General features: G+C 40.6%; 1 protein-coding gene across 1 annotated transcript in view; it reads right to left on the bottom strand.

Annotated features, from left to right (window-relative positions):
- Positions 1-987: 987 nt before the first annotated feature.
- The window catches only part of PXDNL (peroxidasin-like), a 371,164-nt gene continuing 354,941 nt past the window's right edge, over positions 988-17,210 (bottom strand). Inside the window, exons 22-23 of the mRNA XM_011962239.1 lie at positions 2,178-2,291; positions 988-1,422 (exon numbers count right to left, since the gene is read on the bottom strand). Of these exons, the coding sequence (XP_011817629.1) occupies positions 1,291-1,422; positions 2,178-2,291 (246 nt within the window). The 3' untranslated portion in view covers positions 988-1,290. The remainder of the gene's footprint in view (positions 1,423-2,177; positions 2,292-17,210) is intronic.

Raw genomic sequence — 17,210 nt, 5'->3', positions numbered from 1 at the left:
GGGATGATTGCTTGAAGTCAGAAATTTGAGATCAGCCTGGGGAACACAGTGAAACCCTATTTCTACAAAATTAAAAAAAAAAAATTAGCTGGACATGGTGGCATGCACCTGTTATGCCACCCACTCAAGAGGCTGAGATAAGACTATTGCTTGAGCCCAGGAGGTGGAGGCTGCAGTGAGCTGTGATGGCACCACTGCACTGCACTCCAGCCTGGGGGACAGAGTGAGACCTTGTCTCAAAAAAAAAAAAAAAGAAAAGAAAAAGCTTCAGCACAAAGTATTCTTTAAAAAGATCTATCAACCCCACATATGAGTGCATATTTTTATGTCAGATTTTAAAGGCTCTGATCTAATATGAAGTGAAAATCACCTAAATTACTTAATACTCAATTCTGAGTATAAATACACTTGTCTATGGGGTTCTGTGTCAAACACTGTAAGAGAGTGCCCAAATTAGAAGAACCCTACAGCAACACCTTTTGTAAAAGTCAGAAACACTTTCAAGTCTGCTTATAGTAAATTCAGATTGCTCCTGAATTTCAGGCTTGGCTCTATTTCAATTTTGACATCTCAGGAATGGTAACAATGACAAGTAAGAGGAAGGCAGACATTGAGCAATTCTGCTTTAAAGTCTCTTTCTTTCAGAGAGTTTGCATTTTTCAGCCACATGCAGAACTAACAAGTTCCCTAAAATAATGATATTCCTTCACTGACTTTTTCCTCATGTCCCAGGACTTAAGAGACTAATGAAGGTTAAGATAAATGCCTTCCCAGCAAAATCTGACAATTTTCTAGGTTGTAGATCTGAGAGAGGGGGGTCAGTAGGGAGAACAGCATCCCAACATTGTCATGAATGTATCACAGACCCTTCCAGATGTTTTCTGTAAGTGTGAAACTCATTATTTCAAAATTCCTGCAGATTATGAAACCTGGAGACCTCTCTAAATTCCAAAATTAGAGATTTTCCACAATACTCATATATTTTTAAAATATTCCATGGTATTCTTTTTATTTCCAGATGCAGTATATAAAACTGACAGCTTACAGTAAGAAATATTTCTTATGATAAAATATTTCCTATGCACTGTATTGCTTTTAGTTTTGAATTATTTCAAGATGTGTTAGAAAATGAACAAAATAAAAGATCTTCAGTATATGTAAGATTAAATGAACTAAGTTGCTTCAGTGGTTTCCATATCAACGATGTGACTACAAGTTAAAAGTGCCAAAGTCCTAAGTGTCTCTTCCTGAGAAATTTCGCATTCAGGGCTCAAGAGCACAAAACTTTTATTAGCGTTTCTCTGGGGAATCAGTTGGCATTCCTCGGTCTCTGCAAACTGGACAGCACGTTCCTTTTACCAATTCAGGACTGGCACAGGGAGCCGGGGCACAAATCTCCACCACACAGGTGACCTGGCCGCTCTGAAAGGCAACATGCACATATCACCTCCATGTTTTTTATAGTCAAAGTACTTAAAAGACAAATAAGTATTTCTTATAATACATAATCTAATAAGCTGACTGTCTTAATATAATAAAAATTGTTCATAGTATAAGCTCATTTTTTCATAGTTTCTATTCAATCTTTCTTTCCACACATTTGCAGCATGAAGGGCAAGGCTGCCCTATAAAATATTACCTACCTTACCGTACCATATGGTAAGATTAGCTGAGGAAGTTCATACATTTCTAGATGGCTGGAAAGAGCTCCGTTCAAAAAGCAAACTAAATAACAAATATAGAGCATGTTTTTTTGTTTTGGTGGACACCATGACAACACTTTTTTATTTTTCCATAGAATTGGGTAGTTTACCAAGTGCCCGCAGTGTTTATAGTGAGCCTGATTGGAGAATAATGAGATGAACTCAAGTCCCAGGCTGGCTCAGTTTACTTGTTGACATAAACTTCCTTAGCCTCAGTTCCTTCGTCCATCAGTGAATATGGAAAAAGCTCGTTGTCTCTGGCAAGTGCTCATTAGATTGTGGCTATACTTTTTTATCAATGAGCAAAAACCTCAAAATTTCACACCAGTACCTTGATCTTAAAAATATACCTAGAATCTATTGACATAAAGTATTTTTTTTTCTCCTTTTGAATTTTTCAATTATACTTCAAGTGGCTGGCTAGGAGAAGTGAAATTAGTGGAGCTGGAGGGGAGAACTTCTCGCAGCACAAACCTCACAGACGCAGTGAGTGCAGTCTTCTTTCATCCAGCGCTCTTCCGCCTTCCTTGGAACTCCTTTAACATCTCTACACCCTGCCTGCCTCAGGCGTGCCTCCAGCTTGTTTATCTGAAAGAGGAGGCAAAGGAAAGAAGAGTGGGAATTGAAGTGGATAGCAACAAAGCCAATCAATAACGTGGTTTGATGAAATGCTCTATTCTGTAAGCACACACCTAGAAGGCAAAAGAAACTTCAAAGCCTACATGATTTTTCTTAATATTTTCCCCCAGAACTTAATGAGCTTGAATCATCCAGTATCCAAACTAATAAACAGTTCTGTAGGTGTTAAAAAATATTGAACATGGACCTAGAGTCTGAAAGAGTTAATTTCTAAAGGAAGGGGAATTAAAATCAAATGAATAAAATTACATATTTGGAAAATCTTCTCAATAAGCATAAATGTAAAGTCAACTAATAAGTATTTTTATTATTTGTTGCCCAAGTTGTTATAAAATAATATGTATTTAACAAATATTTATTAAGTTTCAAAGATGAAAGCAAGCAAACGAGGGTCTCTCTGGCTTTAAAATTTGGTAGAAAGGCCAACAAATCACAGCTATAAGCCATTAGATAATGAAGGTCTTTAGGAATCCCAAGGAGAGCAGAAGGGAAGTTGATATGGTTTGGCTTTATGTCCCCACCCAATCTCATGTTGAATTGTAATTCCAAATGTTGGGGGAGGGACCTGGTGGGAGGTGATTGGATCTTGGGGGTGGATTTCCCTTATACTGTTCTCATGATAGCGAGTTCTCATGAGATCTGATGTTTTAAAAGTGTTTGGCAGTTCTTCCCCCATTTGCTCTCTCTCTCCTGCTGCCATGTGAAGAAGGTGCTTGCTTCCCCTTTGCCTTCCACCATGATTGTAAGCTTCCTGAGGCCTCCCAGTCATGCTTCCTGTTAACCCTATGGAACTTTAAGTCAATTAAACCTACTGTCTTCATAAATTGCCCAGTGTCAGGTAGTTCTTTATAGCAATGTCAGAATGAACTAATACAGAAGCCACACAGTTCTGCGTCAGGCAATGAAGGGAGACCTGATTTTATGGACTGAACTGTGTTCCCCCAAAATTCATAAGTTGAAGCCCTAATCCCCCATGTAACTATATTTGGGCATAGGGCCTCTAAGGATGTAATGAAGATTAAATGAGGTCATGGGAGTGGGGCTCTAACCCAATAGCACTGGTGTCCTTGTAAAAAAAGGAAGAGACTCCAGGTGTGCTCACACAGTGAAGGCCATGTGAGGACACAGGGAGAAGGCGGCCATCAGCAAGCCAAAGAATAAGGCCTTGGAAGAAACCATCCCTGATGACACTTTGATCGTGGACTTTCAGCCTCCAGAACTGTGAAAAAGTAAACTGTTTAAGTTACCCATTCTCTTGTATTCTGCTATTGTGCTGAGCAGACTAATATATGTTACATGGAAAAAAGCATTTGAGCTGTGAAAGATGACCATGTCTTTCAGGAGAACAAGCAGGGAAAAGGCATTTCAGGCAAATGGAAAAAAAAAATATGTGTTAAAGCATGGGCACCACAAATAGATCAGTATTTCAGAAATGTACATTTTTCTCCCCTCTTTCATTGGGGACATCCACAGAGAACATGTTAGTGGGAACTGAGGTGGGATGAGTGGGCAGCAAAGAAAATTAGGACCTTAACAGTCACATAAATTAATTAAGTGCAATCTCCAGGCAATGGGAAATAACATCACAATGATCACTCCAGTGGCAACATGAGGGATCACTGGTGAGAAACTAGCAATGAGACCAATATGGGCTCCACTGAGGAAGGAGGCAGTGAGACTAAAAGAGCCATGTAGCAGGTAGAGGAGATTGGCTAGATGTGGGTTTAAGAAGAAGAGAAGAACCCAAAAAATCGCAATGAACTCAGGCTTCATTTAGAAAGCAAAAAGTCTTGATGTGAAAGAATTTTGATTCTGTAAATTATTTTCACCACTTGTCCTTTGAAGTAGGACAGGAGGGTTGGCTCTTGGAAGATAATTTAGCATGAGTGCCTACACTTGGGCAGTGGCATCCACCCATTCATTACTCAACAGATATATTCAGTACCAGTTAATATGTACCAGTTAATACACTAATAAACTAGCAGGACTTGATCTTTGACTTTATTTGAGCTGCGAGAATGGAGAGGATAACACAAATATTACAATGCAGGCTTGAATGGCAAGGCTTCACAATAACCAGATGTGAACCAAATAATCCATTGCTAGAGTGGGGTCATGGGTTTGAAGTATGAAAATCACAAAAAAATCTCTGAAGATATTAATGAATATGTCCTAGCAGACTAGGACACATAGAAAACTTTTATTTCCAAAAACATTGGGAAAATGCATATCTATTCTAAACTTTAGGCACTTAGGACAGTAAAATTCTTTCAAACTTAAATAAAATGACAAATTAATAAATTATTTAAGGGAAATAGTTTTGTTTTTTTTGTTTTGTTTTGTTTTTTGAGAGAGTCTCACTCTGTCATCCAGGCTGGAGTGCTGTGGCATGATCATGGCTCACTGTATCCTCAACCTCCTGAGCTCAAGTGATCATCCCTCCTCAGCCTCCCAGGTAGCTGGAACCACTGGTGTATGCCACCACGTCCAGCTAATTTTTTGTTGTTGCTGTTGTTTTGTAAAGATGGTGTCTCGCTATGTAACCCAGGCTGATCCTGAACTCCTAGACTCAAGCAATCCTTCTGTCTTGGCTTCTCAAAGTGCTGAGATTACAGGCTTAAACCACCACACCCTGCTCTAAGAAGGGAAATAAATAGGTTTTTATTTTCGTTGTTTTTGTTTTTGTTTTTGAGATGGAGTCTAGCTCTGTCACCCAGACTGGAGTGCAGTGGCGAGATCTCGGCTTACTGCATGCTCTGCCTCCTGGGTTCATGCCAATTCTCCTGCCTCAGCCTCCCAAATAGCTGGGGCTACAGGTACCCGCCACCACACCTGGCTAATTTTTTGTATTTTTAGTAGAGACGGGATTTCACCATCTTAGCCAGAATAGTCTCGATCTCTTGACCTTGTGATCCGCCCGCCTCGGCCTCCCAAAGTGCTGGGATTACAGGCATGAGCCACTGTGCCCAGTCAGGAAATAAATACTTTAAGAATCTTGTATGTACCAGGACAGGGTGCGGTGGCTCACACCTGTAATTCCAGCACTTTGGGAGGCCAATGCGGGTGAATCACTTGAGGTCAGAAGTTCAAGACGGTCAGCATGGTGAAATCCCGTCTCTACTAAATATACAAAAAATTAGCTGGGCGTAGTTGGGGGCACCTGTAATCTCAGCTACTTGGGAGACCGAAGCAGGATAATCACTTGAACCCGGGAGGCAGAATTTGCAGTGAGCCGAGATCGTGCCATTACACTCTGGCCTGGATGGCAAGAGCAAAACTTCATCTCAAAAAATAAAAATAAAAATAAAAAATAAAAAAATGATCTTGTATGGACCATAAGTATAAGAAATACAGTGTATGGGAGTTTTGTTCCAGGCTTTACTACAAAGCCTTGATAAAAGGATATAACTTTCCTTTTCCTATCACCCCATGTATTCATTGTTAGTATACAGAAATGCCATTAATTTTTCATATGTTTATCTTGGGTTTATGTTGTATCCTGTAACCTTATTCAACTCATTTATTCATTTTAGGAGTATTTTTGTAGATTCCTTGAGATTTTCTATGTAGGTAGCTGTATCATCTGAAAATAGTTTAATTTCTTCCTTTTCAATCTATAGGTCTTTTCCTTTTCTTGACTTATTGCACTGGCAAGGACTTCCAGCATTAGGTTGAATAAGAGTGGTGAGAATGGACATCCTTGCCTTGTTTGCAATGCCTTGCAATTTTATTGGGAAAGCATTCAAACATTCACCATTCAGCATGTAAATGGCAGGGTGATGTTCCCCTTTTGCTGCTTTCAAAATGTTTTCCTTTTTGTTTTCAAAAGTGTGACTATGATGTGTCTTGGTGTGCATTTCTTTGGAATTGCCCTGACCTTCTCTCTTCTTTCTATCCAAGACTTGAATAACACAAATGTTGGATGTTTTATTAAAATCCCACTGGCTTCTTAGGCTCTGCTCATCTTGTTTTTGTCTATGCTGTCTCTGTTGTTGAGAATGTATAATTGCTAGTCTTCTATCTTCCAGTTCACTGATTCTTTCCCCTCTGATCTATATTCCGTTTTGAGTCCATCTTTTGATCTTTTTTATTTCTGTTATTACAGTTTTCAGTTCCAAAATTTCCATCTGGTTTCTCTTTGGGCCTTGTATTATTTTGATGAGATTTTTCATCCATTTTTCATTTGTTTCCAGTGTATTTGAAATTGCTCATTGAAGCATTTTTTATGACTGCTTTATTTATTTGTTTGTTTGTTTATTTATTTTGAGACAGAGTCTCACTCTGTCACCCATGCTGGAGTGCAATGGCGTGATCTCGGCTCACTGCAGCCTCCTGCCTCAGCCTCCTGAGTAGCTGGGATTACAGGCGTGCGCCACCACACCTAGCTAATTTTTGTATTTTTAGTAGAGACAGGGTTTCAGCATGTTGGTCAGGCTGGTCTCAAACTCCTGACCGTGTGATCCACCCACCTCAGCCTCCCAAAGTGCTGGGATTACAGGTGTGAGCCACTGCGCCCAGCCTATGACTGCTTTAAAATCTTTTTCAGATAACTGCAATACCTCTATCACTTCAGTGTTGATTGCCTTTTTTTATTCCATTTGAGATCTTCCTAGTTCTTGGTATGATGAATAATTTCCTATTGAAACCTGGAGGCTTTGGATCTTACTGAAGCCTTCTATTTCAGGTATTTTCCTCTGAAACTGCTATGGCATGGGAAGAGGGGTCCCACATCATTACTGCCATGTGGGAATAGAAGTCCAGGTTCCCTCCGTGGCCTCCATTGACACACAAAGGGGTTCTTTTCATTACTTTTGGGAGGAATTGGGGTTCTGGCTCCCTGTCAGGCCACCTCCTAACCCTCCTGGATGGGAGGTGTAGTATTCTGTGACTCCTCCCCACACGGCCTCCATGCACCTCAGGATGGAGAACGGCAGGGCAGCCTTATCACCCCCTGAAAAATGGAGAGCACTGGAGCCTCCCCTAGGCCTTCTCTGCAACCACCCCAGTGAAGAGGGAGGGAGCTTCATTCCCACTGAGTGAGGATGCAAACCCAGGCTCCCCTTGTGAGCCCAAGCTTTTGAGTGCAATCATCTGGCAGGACGATTCCCTAGTTTCCTACTTGGCTTTCTCGGACAGCAGTCTCAAGGGGTCCTTAGGTGCCTCAGTATAGCCTGGGGAGAGTGAAAGCCACCTCCTCACTTGGGCTTTGCTGGTCTTGCTGCAGGTGGGGGGCCACAGTTTCTTCTGTGCTGTTTGGCTGGGGAAGAATGGTTATTGTCTAAAAGTTACCTGTATTGCTAGGCCTCCACTTTTCTGACCTGTTGTCTAGAGGGACTCAGGTTTTGCTGGGCCTTTTTCTGTGTCTGTTGATATGCTCAGGTTGCTGGCTTCTTCAGCTTCAAGCCTGAGCTACATGAGGAAAAAGTGCCCAGGAAAGAGCATCACATTGCTCCTGGAGTCCAAGGTCCCTGATCAGTCTGCTTTCTTGCTCTTCACCATTCTGAGTCATCTAATGTTTGTTTTAAACGTGAGATCCAGGGGTTGTAGCTGTCTATACTATAATCAAGAGGCATCTGGATGCAGTGGCTCATGCCTGTAGTCCCAGCACTTTGAGAGGTTGAGGCAGGTGGGTCACTTGAGGTAAGGATTTCAAGACCAGCCTGGCCAACATGGTGAAACCTTGTCTCTGTTAAAAATACAAAACTCAGCCAAGCGTGATGGTGGGCGCCTGTAATCCAAGCTACTCGGGAAACTGAAGCACGAGAATTGCTTGAACCTGGGAAGCAGAGGATCCGAGATCGCACCACTGCACTCTAGCCTGGGTGAGAGAGTGAGACTCAGTCTCAGAAAAAAAAGTAAAAATAAAAGAAAAATAAGCAGGAAGCAAAAATATATCTACTCCACCTTCCCAGAAATAGAATTCTCATTAGACACTATTTCATATAACATTTTTACTTAATTTATTCCAACTATTGCAGTTGTAGATTTCCTAAGGATATATAATCAAAAGTGTAGCCTCCTCAGCCTCACTGCATTCCCCAAAAGGCAGCTGCTGTGTCAAAGTATATAATACTGACAATGATTGCATCATTGTTGCCCTGCATTCCAGAAGCATCCTTATCTGCATGGTTCCTGCTTGGGGTTGAGCTGCATCACTCCCCAAATTCAAATCTGAGTACCTCAGAATGTGATGTTTTTTGGAAACAGGAGTATTGCAGATGTAATTAGTTATAATAAAGTCATATTAGAGTAGAGTGAGCCCCTACTTCAATGTGACTGATGCTCTCATAAACAAAGGAAATCTGAACACAGATTGGCACACAGGGATAATCCCATGTGAACATAAAGACAGAGATCTACAAGCCAAAAAACATCACATTCTGAGGTACTGTCTAGTGAGACTTCTATTGCCTATCTCCTTCTGCAACAGGAAGGTGTACTCCAGATAAAGATGCTCCTTCCTCTGGGTTGGAGGATTGAAAAACTGTGGAAGATAGACACAGCTGAATCCCAAAGAGCATGCAACATGAGTGAGAAGCAATCCTCCTTGTTGCTGTAAACTGAGATTTGGGTTGTTACTGGAGTGTAACTTAGCAAAACCTGTCTAATTCATGGCTTAATCTAGACCATGCTGCTGTATAAAATGCAAGTGAAAGAAAAAAACTCTCATCAAAACAACAAGAATTACCAAGTTATTTTCTTCAGTGATGGCCCTGATACAATGAAGTAAGTGTCTTTTCACAGGGAGTTGTACAGAAACAGTTATGGGAAATTTAGAAGGGGTTTCTTATTAACCAGTTCATGTTGCTGAAAACCTTTTGTATGCAAAATTAAAAGGGGTAATGGAAAGTACTGCAGAATTGTAACTACATAAGCTTGAACTATAAAGTCAAGGGTACTCCAAGACTCAATGTTGTCAAGTTCAATACTTTTGCTTGGTGTACTTAAGATGCATCTCCAGATGTTTTATGCAAGAGCATAGCCATAAACCTGAAGAGCCAAGCTCCTACAAGATACCAGGACTTTTAAATGGGCAAAGAAACCTCTCTGTGTTGAGAAATATGAGTAAAACATAAAGCAACTCCAGTGTTAGTTCCAGCATGTAGCAAGCTTGTAAATCATCACTCCCATCCTCACGACAAGAAAAATTGGACACCCTGAAAATCAATAAATTTCTTAAAGAGCTAAGGTTGCAGGGCAAACCACTAAGGTGAAATCTGCAGAGACAGATGGATAACAACAGAGGCAACAATCAAGATCTACTTACCTGGAACAGACTGACTGAGCATTGAGCCATACTGGTGGGAACACCCTGATGGTTAGTTTTATGAGTCAGCTTGGAGATTGCTTTCGGATGAGATTAACATTTAAACTGGTGAATTCTGGGTAGACCTCATCATCAAATCCGCAAACACGTCGTATACCAACGCGTGAGCCCTATCTATCACTCTCATTGCCACTTCCCTAACAAGCGCCTACAGGACTCGAACTATTCTCCTCACCCTAACAGGACAATCTCGCTTCCCAACCTTAGTCAACATTAACGAAAACACCCCCACCCTATTAAACCCAATCCAAAGCCTCACAATCAGCAGCCTACTTGCAGGATTCCTCGTTACCAACAGCATCTCTCCCATCTTACCTCCCCAACTAACAATATCATCTCACCTAAAACTCTCGACCCTGTACGTAACCGCTCTAGGCTTCCTAGTAGCCTTGGACCTTACTGTTATAGCCAATAAGCTTCAAATGGATATACCATCATACATATTTAAATTCTCTAACATACTAGGATATTTTCCCATTACAATTCATCGCACAGCTCCCTACCAAAACCTACTTATAAGTCAAAACCTAGCTTCCCTTTTACTAGACTCAATCTGACTAGAAAAATCTATACCTAAAACAATCTCACATACCCACATTATCACCTCCATCCTCACAACCACTCAAAAGGGTATAATCAAATTTTATTTTCTCTCTTTCCTTATCCCTCTCACCCTAGTCTTATTTCTAATAATGTAACCTATTACCCTGAGCAATCTCAATCACAATATATACACCAACAAACAATGTTCAACCAGGACCGCAAATCAATGACCACAGTCATACAAAGCACCCGCACCAATAGAATCTTCCCGAATTAACCCCGGCCCTTCTCCCTCAAAAATCACTCAACTCCCTATATTGTTAAAATTAACCACCAACACTAACCCATCAAAATCCAAAACCCATAAAACCAACCCCACCTCCATCGCTAATCCTACTAAAAGACTCCCCAGAACCTCAAATCCTGAGCCCCATGCCTCAGGATACTCTTCAATAGCCATTGCCGTAATATAACCAAAAACAACCATTATGCCTCCCAAATAAATTAAAAATACCATTAAATCCATATAAGCTCCCTCATAATTTAAAATAATAACACAACCAACCACACCACTAACAATCAATGCTAAACCCCCATAAATAGGAGAAGGCTAGGAAGAAAACCCCACAAATCCCATAACCAACAGTCCACTTAATAAGAATAAAATATATGTCATTGTTTCCACATGGGCTCTAACCATGACTAATGATATGAAAAACCATCGTTGTATTTCAACTACAAAACACCAATGACCCCAACACGCAAACCTAACCTGTTCATAAAAATAATCAACCACTCCCTCATTGACTTACACACCCCATCTCATATCTCCATATGATGAAACTTTGGCTCGCTCTTTGCAACCTGTCTAACCCTACAAATCATCACAGGCTTATTCCTAGCAATACACTACTCACCAGATACCTTCTCCACCTTCTCCTCAGTCGCACACATCACTCGAAATGTCAACTACGGATGAACCCTTCGCCATCTCCATGCTAACGGTGCCTCTATGTTCTTTATCTGCCTCTTTCTACGTATTGGCAGAGGCCTATATTACAGCTCATTCCTCTTTCTAGAAACCTGAAATATCGGCATTATACTTCTACTTATAACTATAGCAACAGCCTTCATAGGCTACGTACTCCCATGAGGTCAAATATCATTCTGGGGTGCCACAGTAATCACAAATCTTCTATCAGCCATCCAATATATCGGAACTAACCTTGTCCAATGAGTCTGAGGTGGATATTCAATTGACAATCCCACCCTCACACGGTTCTTCACCCTTCACTTCATCCTACCCTTTATTATTACAGCCCTTACAATTCTATATCTACTATTTCTACACGAAATAGGATTAGACAACCCCTCCAGAATTTCCTCTCACTCCAACAAAATTAGCTTTCACCCCTATTATACAATCAAAGATATCCTAGGCTTAATCCTTCTCCTTCTCACCCTAATAATAATAGTATTATTTTCACCCGACCTTTTAAGTGACCCAGACAACTATACTCCAGCTAACCCCCTAAACACCCCCCTGCACATTAAACCAGAATGATACTTCCTATTCACATATGCAAGTCTACGATCTATCCCTAATAAATTAGGAGGAGTGCTAGCACTCCTCCTATCAATCCTCCTTTTAGCACTTATCCCCATACTCCATAAATCCAAGCAACAAAGTATAATATTCCGCCCACTTAGCCAATTCCTATACTGAACTCCTAATTATAATTCTACTAACTCTCACCTGAATCGGAGGCCAACCAGTAAACCAACTCTTCATCATTATTGGGCAAGTAGCATCCATAATATACTTTATCACAATCCTAACCTTAATACCACTTGTCTCCTTAACCGAAAACAATCTATTCAAATGAACCTGCCCTGGTAGTATAAGTTAATACACTGGTCTTGTAAACCGGAAATGGAAACTTCTCCCCAGGACAACTAAGAAAGAAAGCACTCAACTTCACCACCAACACCCAAAACTGGCATTCTAATTTAAACTACTTTGTGTATTCTATGGGGTGTAAGCTTTAAATGCAACTTAAGTACTAATTTATTTTATCAGACCCCCTATATAAATCGTGCATTACTGCTAGCCAACATGAATGTTATATAATACTATAAATGCCTGACTGTACATAACACATGCTCTTACACATTTACTAACTACCCTTGAAAACATGCTTACAAGCAAGAACTCTAATGATTTAACCAACTGTAGAACATAACACTAACATTCAAAGATCAAGCATCTCCCCAAGAATATCAACTAACACAACTGTTCATTTATCGTACATAGCACATTAAATCGTTCATTGGGCATAGCACATTTTAGTCAAATAAATCCTCGTCACCACGGATACCCCTCTCAGTTAGGGGTCCCTTATTCACCATCCTCCGTGAAATCAATATCCCGCACAAGAGTGCTACTCTTCTTGCTTCAGGCCCATAACATGTGGGGGTAGCTATAGTGAACTGTATCCGGTATCTGGTTCTTACCTCAGGGCCATAGAAATCAAGATCACCCACACGTTCCTCTTAAATAAGACATCTCGATGGATCACAGGTCTATCACCCTATTAACCAGTCACGGGAGCTCTCCATGCATTTTTGTATTTTTTATCTCGGGTGTGCATGTGACCTCATCGCAGAAAGCTGCCCCCCTCCACACCGTATGTCGCAGGATCTGTCTTTGATTCCTAGTACATACCATTGTTGATCACACCTACGTTCAATATCCCAGCCCCGCATAAATTCCATAAGGTGTTATTTAATTCATGCTTGTAGGACATAACAATAGTCAACTATATGACACGTCCTTCTTTACACTATAAAATCACAAAAAATTTTTTACTAAACCCCCCTCCCCTACCTCTGACTTTTTCCCTAAAAATATACTTTTGCCAAACCCCAAAAACAAAAGCCTTAATCCACTTAGCCAAAGCCTATGTTTTCATCTTTTAGCTGTGCATAACTTTAACGGCTACCCCTCAACTAACACAAACCTCCTCTCATCCCACTACTCTCAACCTTAATCTCTTCTTTATTCTATCCCACCTATATACTTATCCACTACCAGACCCACACCCTTATTATCACAACCCCAAAGATAGCACTTCGCAACCACATACTCCTCCAAAAATCTAACAAAACCCCGTTTATGTAGCTTAATTTACCTAAAGCAAGACACTGAAAATGCCTAGACGGGTTTATATACTCCATAAACAGACAGGTTTGGTCCTAGCCTTTCTATTAACTCTTAGCAAGATTACACATGCAAGCATCCCCGTCCCAGTGAAAACACCCTCTAAATCACCACGGTCAAAAGGAGTAAGTATCAATCACGCACAACGCAGCTCAAAACACTTTGCTCAGCCACACCCCCACGGGAGACAGCAGTGAAAACCTTTAGCAATAAACAAAAGTTTAACTAAGCTATGCTACATTCAGGGTTGGTTAATTTCGTGCCAGCCACCACAGCCATACCCAAGGTAATAGAGACCGGCGTAAAGAGTGTTTTAGATCTATTCCAATAAAGCTAAACTCCATCTAAATTGTAAAAAACCCTAGCTGATGTAAAATAAACTACGAAAGTGGCTTTAAAATTTCTGAACACACAATAGCTAAGGCTCAGACTGGGATTAGAAACCCCACTATGCTTAGCCTTAAACCTCAATAGTTAAAACAACAAAACCACTCACCAGAATACTACAAGCAACAGCTTAAAACTCAAAGGACTTGGCGGTGCTTCACATCCCTCTAGAGGAGCCTATTCTATAATCGATAAACCATGATTCACCTCACCATCTCTTTCTCAGCCTATATACCGCCCTCCTCAGCAAACCCTAATAAAGGCCACAAAGTAAGCATAAATGCCCCCGCAAAAATGTTAGGTCAAGGTGTAGCTTATGAGATGGTAAGAAATTGGCTACATTTTCTACCTCAGAAAATCCCACGATGACTGTTACGAGACCTAAGAGCTCAAGGAGGATTTAGCAGTAAATTAAGAATAGAGTGCTTAATTGAATGAGGCCATAAAGCACGCACATACCGCCCGTCACCCTCCTCAAGTATATTTAAGGATCAACTTAACTAAACACCCCCTCATATTTATATAGAGGAAATAAGTCTTAACACGGTAAGTGTGCTGGAAAGTGCACTTGGATAAACCAGGGCATAGCTTAACACAAAGCATCCGGCTTACACCCAGAAGATCGCAACATAATTTGCTTGCCTTGAGCTAATGCTAGCCCCAAACCTAATCAACACTAATACCGAATTAACCTCTACTAAATCATTTACCCATATAAAAGTATAGGCGATAGAAATTTTATCCTGGCGCTATAGACACAGTACCGTAAGGGAAAGATGAAAAAGATTAACCAAGCACAAAATAGCAAGGATTCACCCCTATACCTTCTGCATAATTAATTAACTAGAAACAGTTTCGCAAAGAGAACTAAAGCCAAATTCCCCGAAACCAGACGAAAACTAAAACCAAATTCCCCCAAAACAGCTAAAAGAGCACACCTGTCTATGTAGCAAAATAGTGGGAAGATTTATGGGTAGAGGTGATAAGCCTACCAAGCCTGGTGATAGCTGGTTATCCAAGATAGAATCTTAGTTCAACGTTAAGTTTACCTACAGAATCACTTAATCCCCCCATAAGCTTAATTGTTAGTCTAAAGAGGGACAGCTCTTTAGACACTAGGAAAAACCTTATATAGAGAATGAAAAAACCCAGTTCCTATTGTTGGCCCAAAAGCAGCCATCAATTAAGAAAGTGTTCAAGCTCAACATAATTATCTAAAAAAATCTCAAACATTCTACTGAACTCCTCACATCACATTGGATTAATCTATTATTTCATAGAAGTGATAATGCTAATATAAATAACATGAATATTTTCTCCACTGCATAAGCCTACATCAGACTGAAAAACTTTACCGATACTTAACAGCCTAATATCAATAAATACAAACAAAGTCAATATTATTCATACTGTTAACCCAACACAGGCATGCTTTTAAGGAAAGGTTAAAAAAAGTAAAAGGAAATTGGCAAACTTAACCCCGCCTTTTTACCAAAAACATCACCTCTAGCATTACCAGTATTAGAGGCACGCCTGCCCAGTGACGCATGTTTAATGGCCGCGGTACACTGACCGTGCAAAGGTAGCATAATCACTTGTTCCTTAAATAGGGACTCGCATGAATGGCAACACGAGGGTTCAACTGTCTCTTACTTTCAACCAGTGAAATTGACCTGCCCGTGAAGAGGCGAGCATAAAATAATAAGACGAGAAGACCCTAAGGAGCTTTAATTTACTAATGCAATCAAAATCATATAAATCTGGGGACTTTAAACTACTACACCCGCATTAAAAATTTTGGTTGGGGTGACCTTGGAGCATAACCAAACCTCCGAACAACCTATGCTAAGGCTACACAAGCCAAAGTGAGTCAACATCCATAACTGATCCAATAACTTGACCAACGGAACAAGTTACCCTAGGGATAACAGCACAATCCTATTCTAGAGTCCATATCGACAATAGGGTTTACGACCTCGATGTTAGCTCAGGACATTTTAATGGTGCAGCAACTATCAAGGGTTCGTTTGTTCAACAATTAAAGTCTTACGTGATCTGAGTTCAGACCGGAGCAATCCAGGTTGGTTTCTAATGTGGGTGGGCCTCATCCAGTAAGTTGAAGGCCTGAATCGAACACAAATAGCAGCCTCTCAGAGCAAGACTGACTTCTCCAGCAGATAGCCTTCTGCTTCATCTGCACCATCAGCTGTCCTGGGTATTCAGTCTGTCAGGCCAAGATTTCGGACTGTCCAACCTCCATAACGGTGTGAGCCAATGTCTTTGAATACACATATCAGACAGACAGACATTTCCTATTAGTTATAGTTCTCTGGAGAACTCTAACTAATACAAACACTTAAATGGTAATTTTAAGAAGTTGCTGGAGGCTTCCTTCACTTTTTTGTTCCAGTCAGGCCCTGAACAAATTGAAGGATGCCCCCCTACAGTGGGGAAAGGCACCTGCTTTTCTCAGTTCACCAATCACCAATCCTAATGCTAATCTCTTCAGAAATACTCTCATAGAAACTTCCAGAAATATTATTTAACCAGAGAGCTGGGCATCCCACGATCCAGAATTTGACACATAAAATTAACTATCACACTCAAGGTGGCATGGGAAAGAATCTGTTGACCTGAAGATATGTCAGTAATAACTTCCCAAACTAAAATGCAAAGAGAAAACTGAGAATGAAAAACTAACAGAAAACCTAAGAACTACAGGGCAATATAAAAAATGTGAGCGTGACAAACTACTAGGTGTTACTGTCTTAGTGAGGTAACGTACTCATGAAGTTTAACTTAAGGAAACTTATAAGGTTCTCATAGAAGACATCTAAGAAACATCCCCTCCTGGCCCTGGCAGGGGCAGGGGAAGATGTCCTTTGTGAAAAACACCCAGAGCCTTCTCCATATAAAAGGCCTCTATACCAAGGGGAAGGAACTTGAAAGGGTACAGTACTAAATTCTAAAACAAACTGGGAAAAGGGATTCTTATCCATTGCATCCTACTCCAGGCTTCCTGACTCACCTAATCGGGAAAAAGCCAACAGAAAAACCAGGGGTCTGTCCTCCAATGAAATAAATTACCTGCACACCAGCCAGGGAAAGGAGTAGGAGGTGGAGAAAAAGCCACAGTACTGGAGCAATGCTTGTGAAAATCACAGCCTCAGAGCATAAGCCCACTAGACAGCTGAGGATTCATCAGAAGATGATATAATATTTCCCATCCCCACACCTAACCAGCACATCAACTAGATGCCAGCATAATAACAGTGATTACTGCTGAAGCAGCTGAAAGACACAGACTCTCTCTGAGGAAGAATACGTAAGAAAGGCCAAAGTCAGTAGGAAAAACAAAAACAAAGAGACTGGAGGAATTTAAAGCCATGGC

This window comes from Colobus angolensis, unplaced genomic scaffold (assembly GCF_000951035.1).
Source record: "Colobus angolensis palliatus isolate OR3802 unplaced genomic scaffold, Cang.pa_1.0 Scaffold586, whole genome shotgun sequence".
Classification (NCBI taxonomy): Eukaryota; Metazoa; Chordata; class Mammalia; order Primates; family Cercopithecidae; genus Colobus; species Colobus angolensis.
Note: the sequence above shows the minus strand (reverse complement) of the source record. Positions and strands in the feature narration are given on the sequence as shown.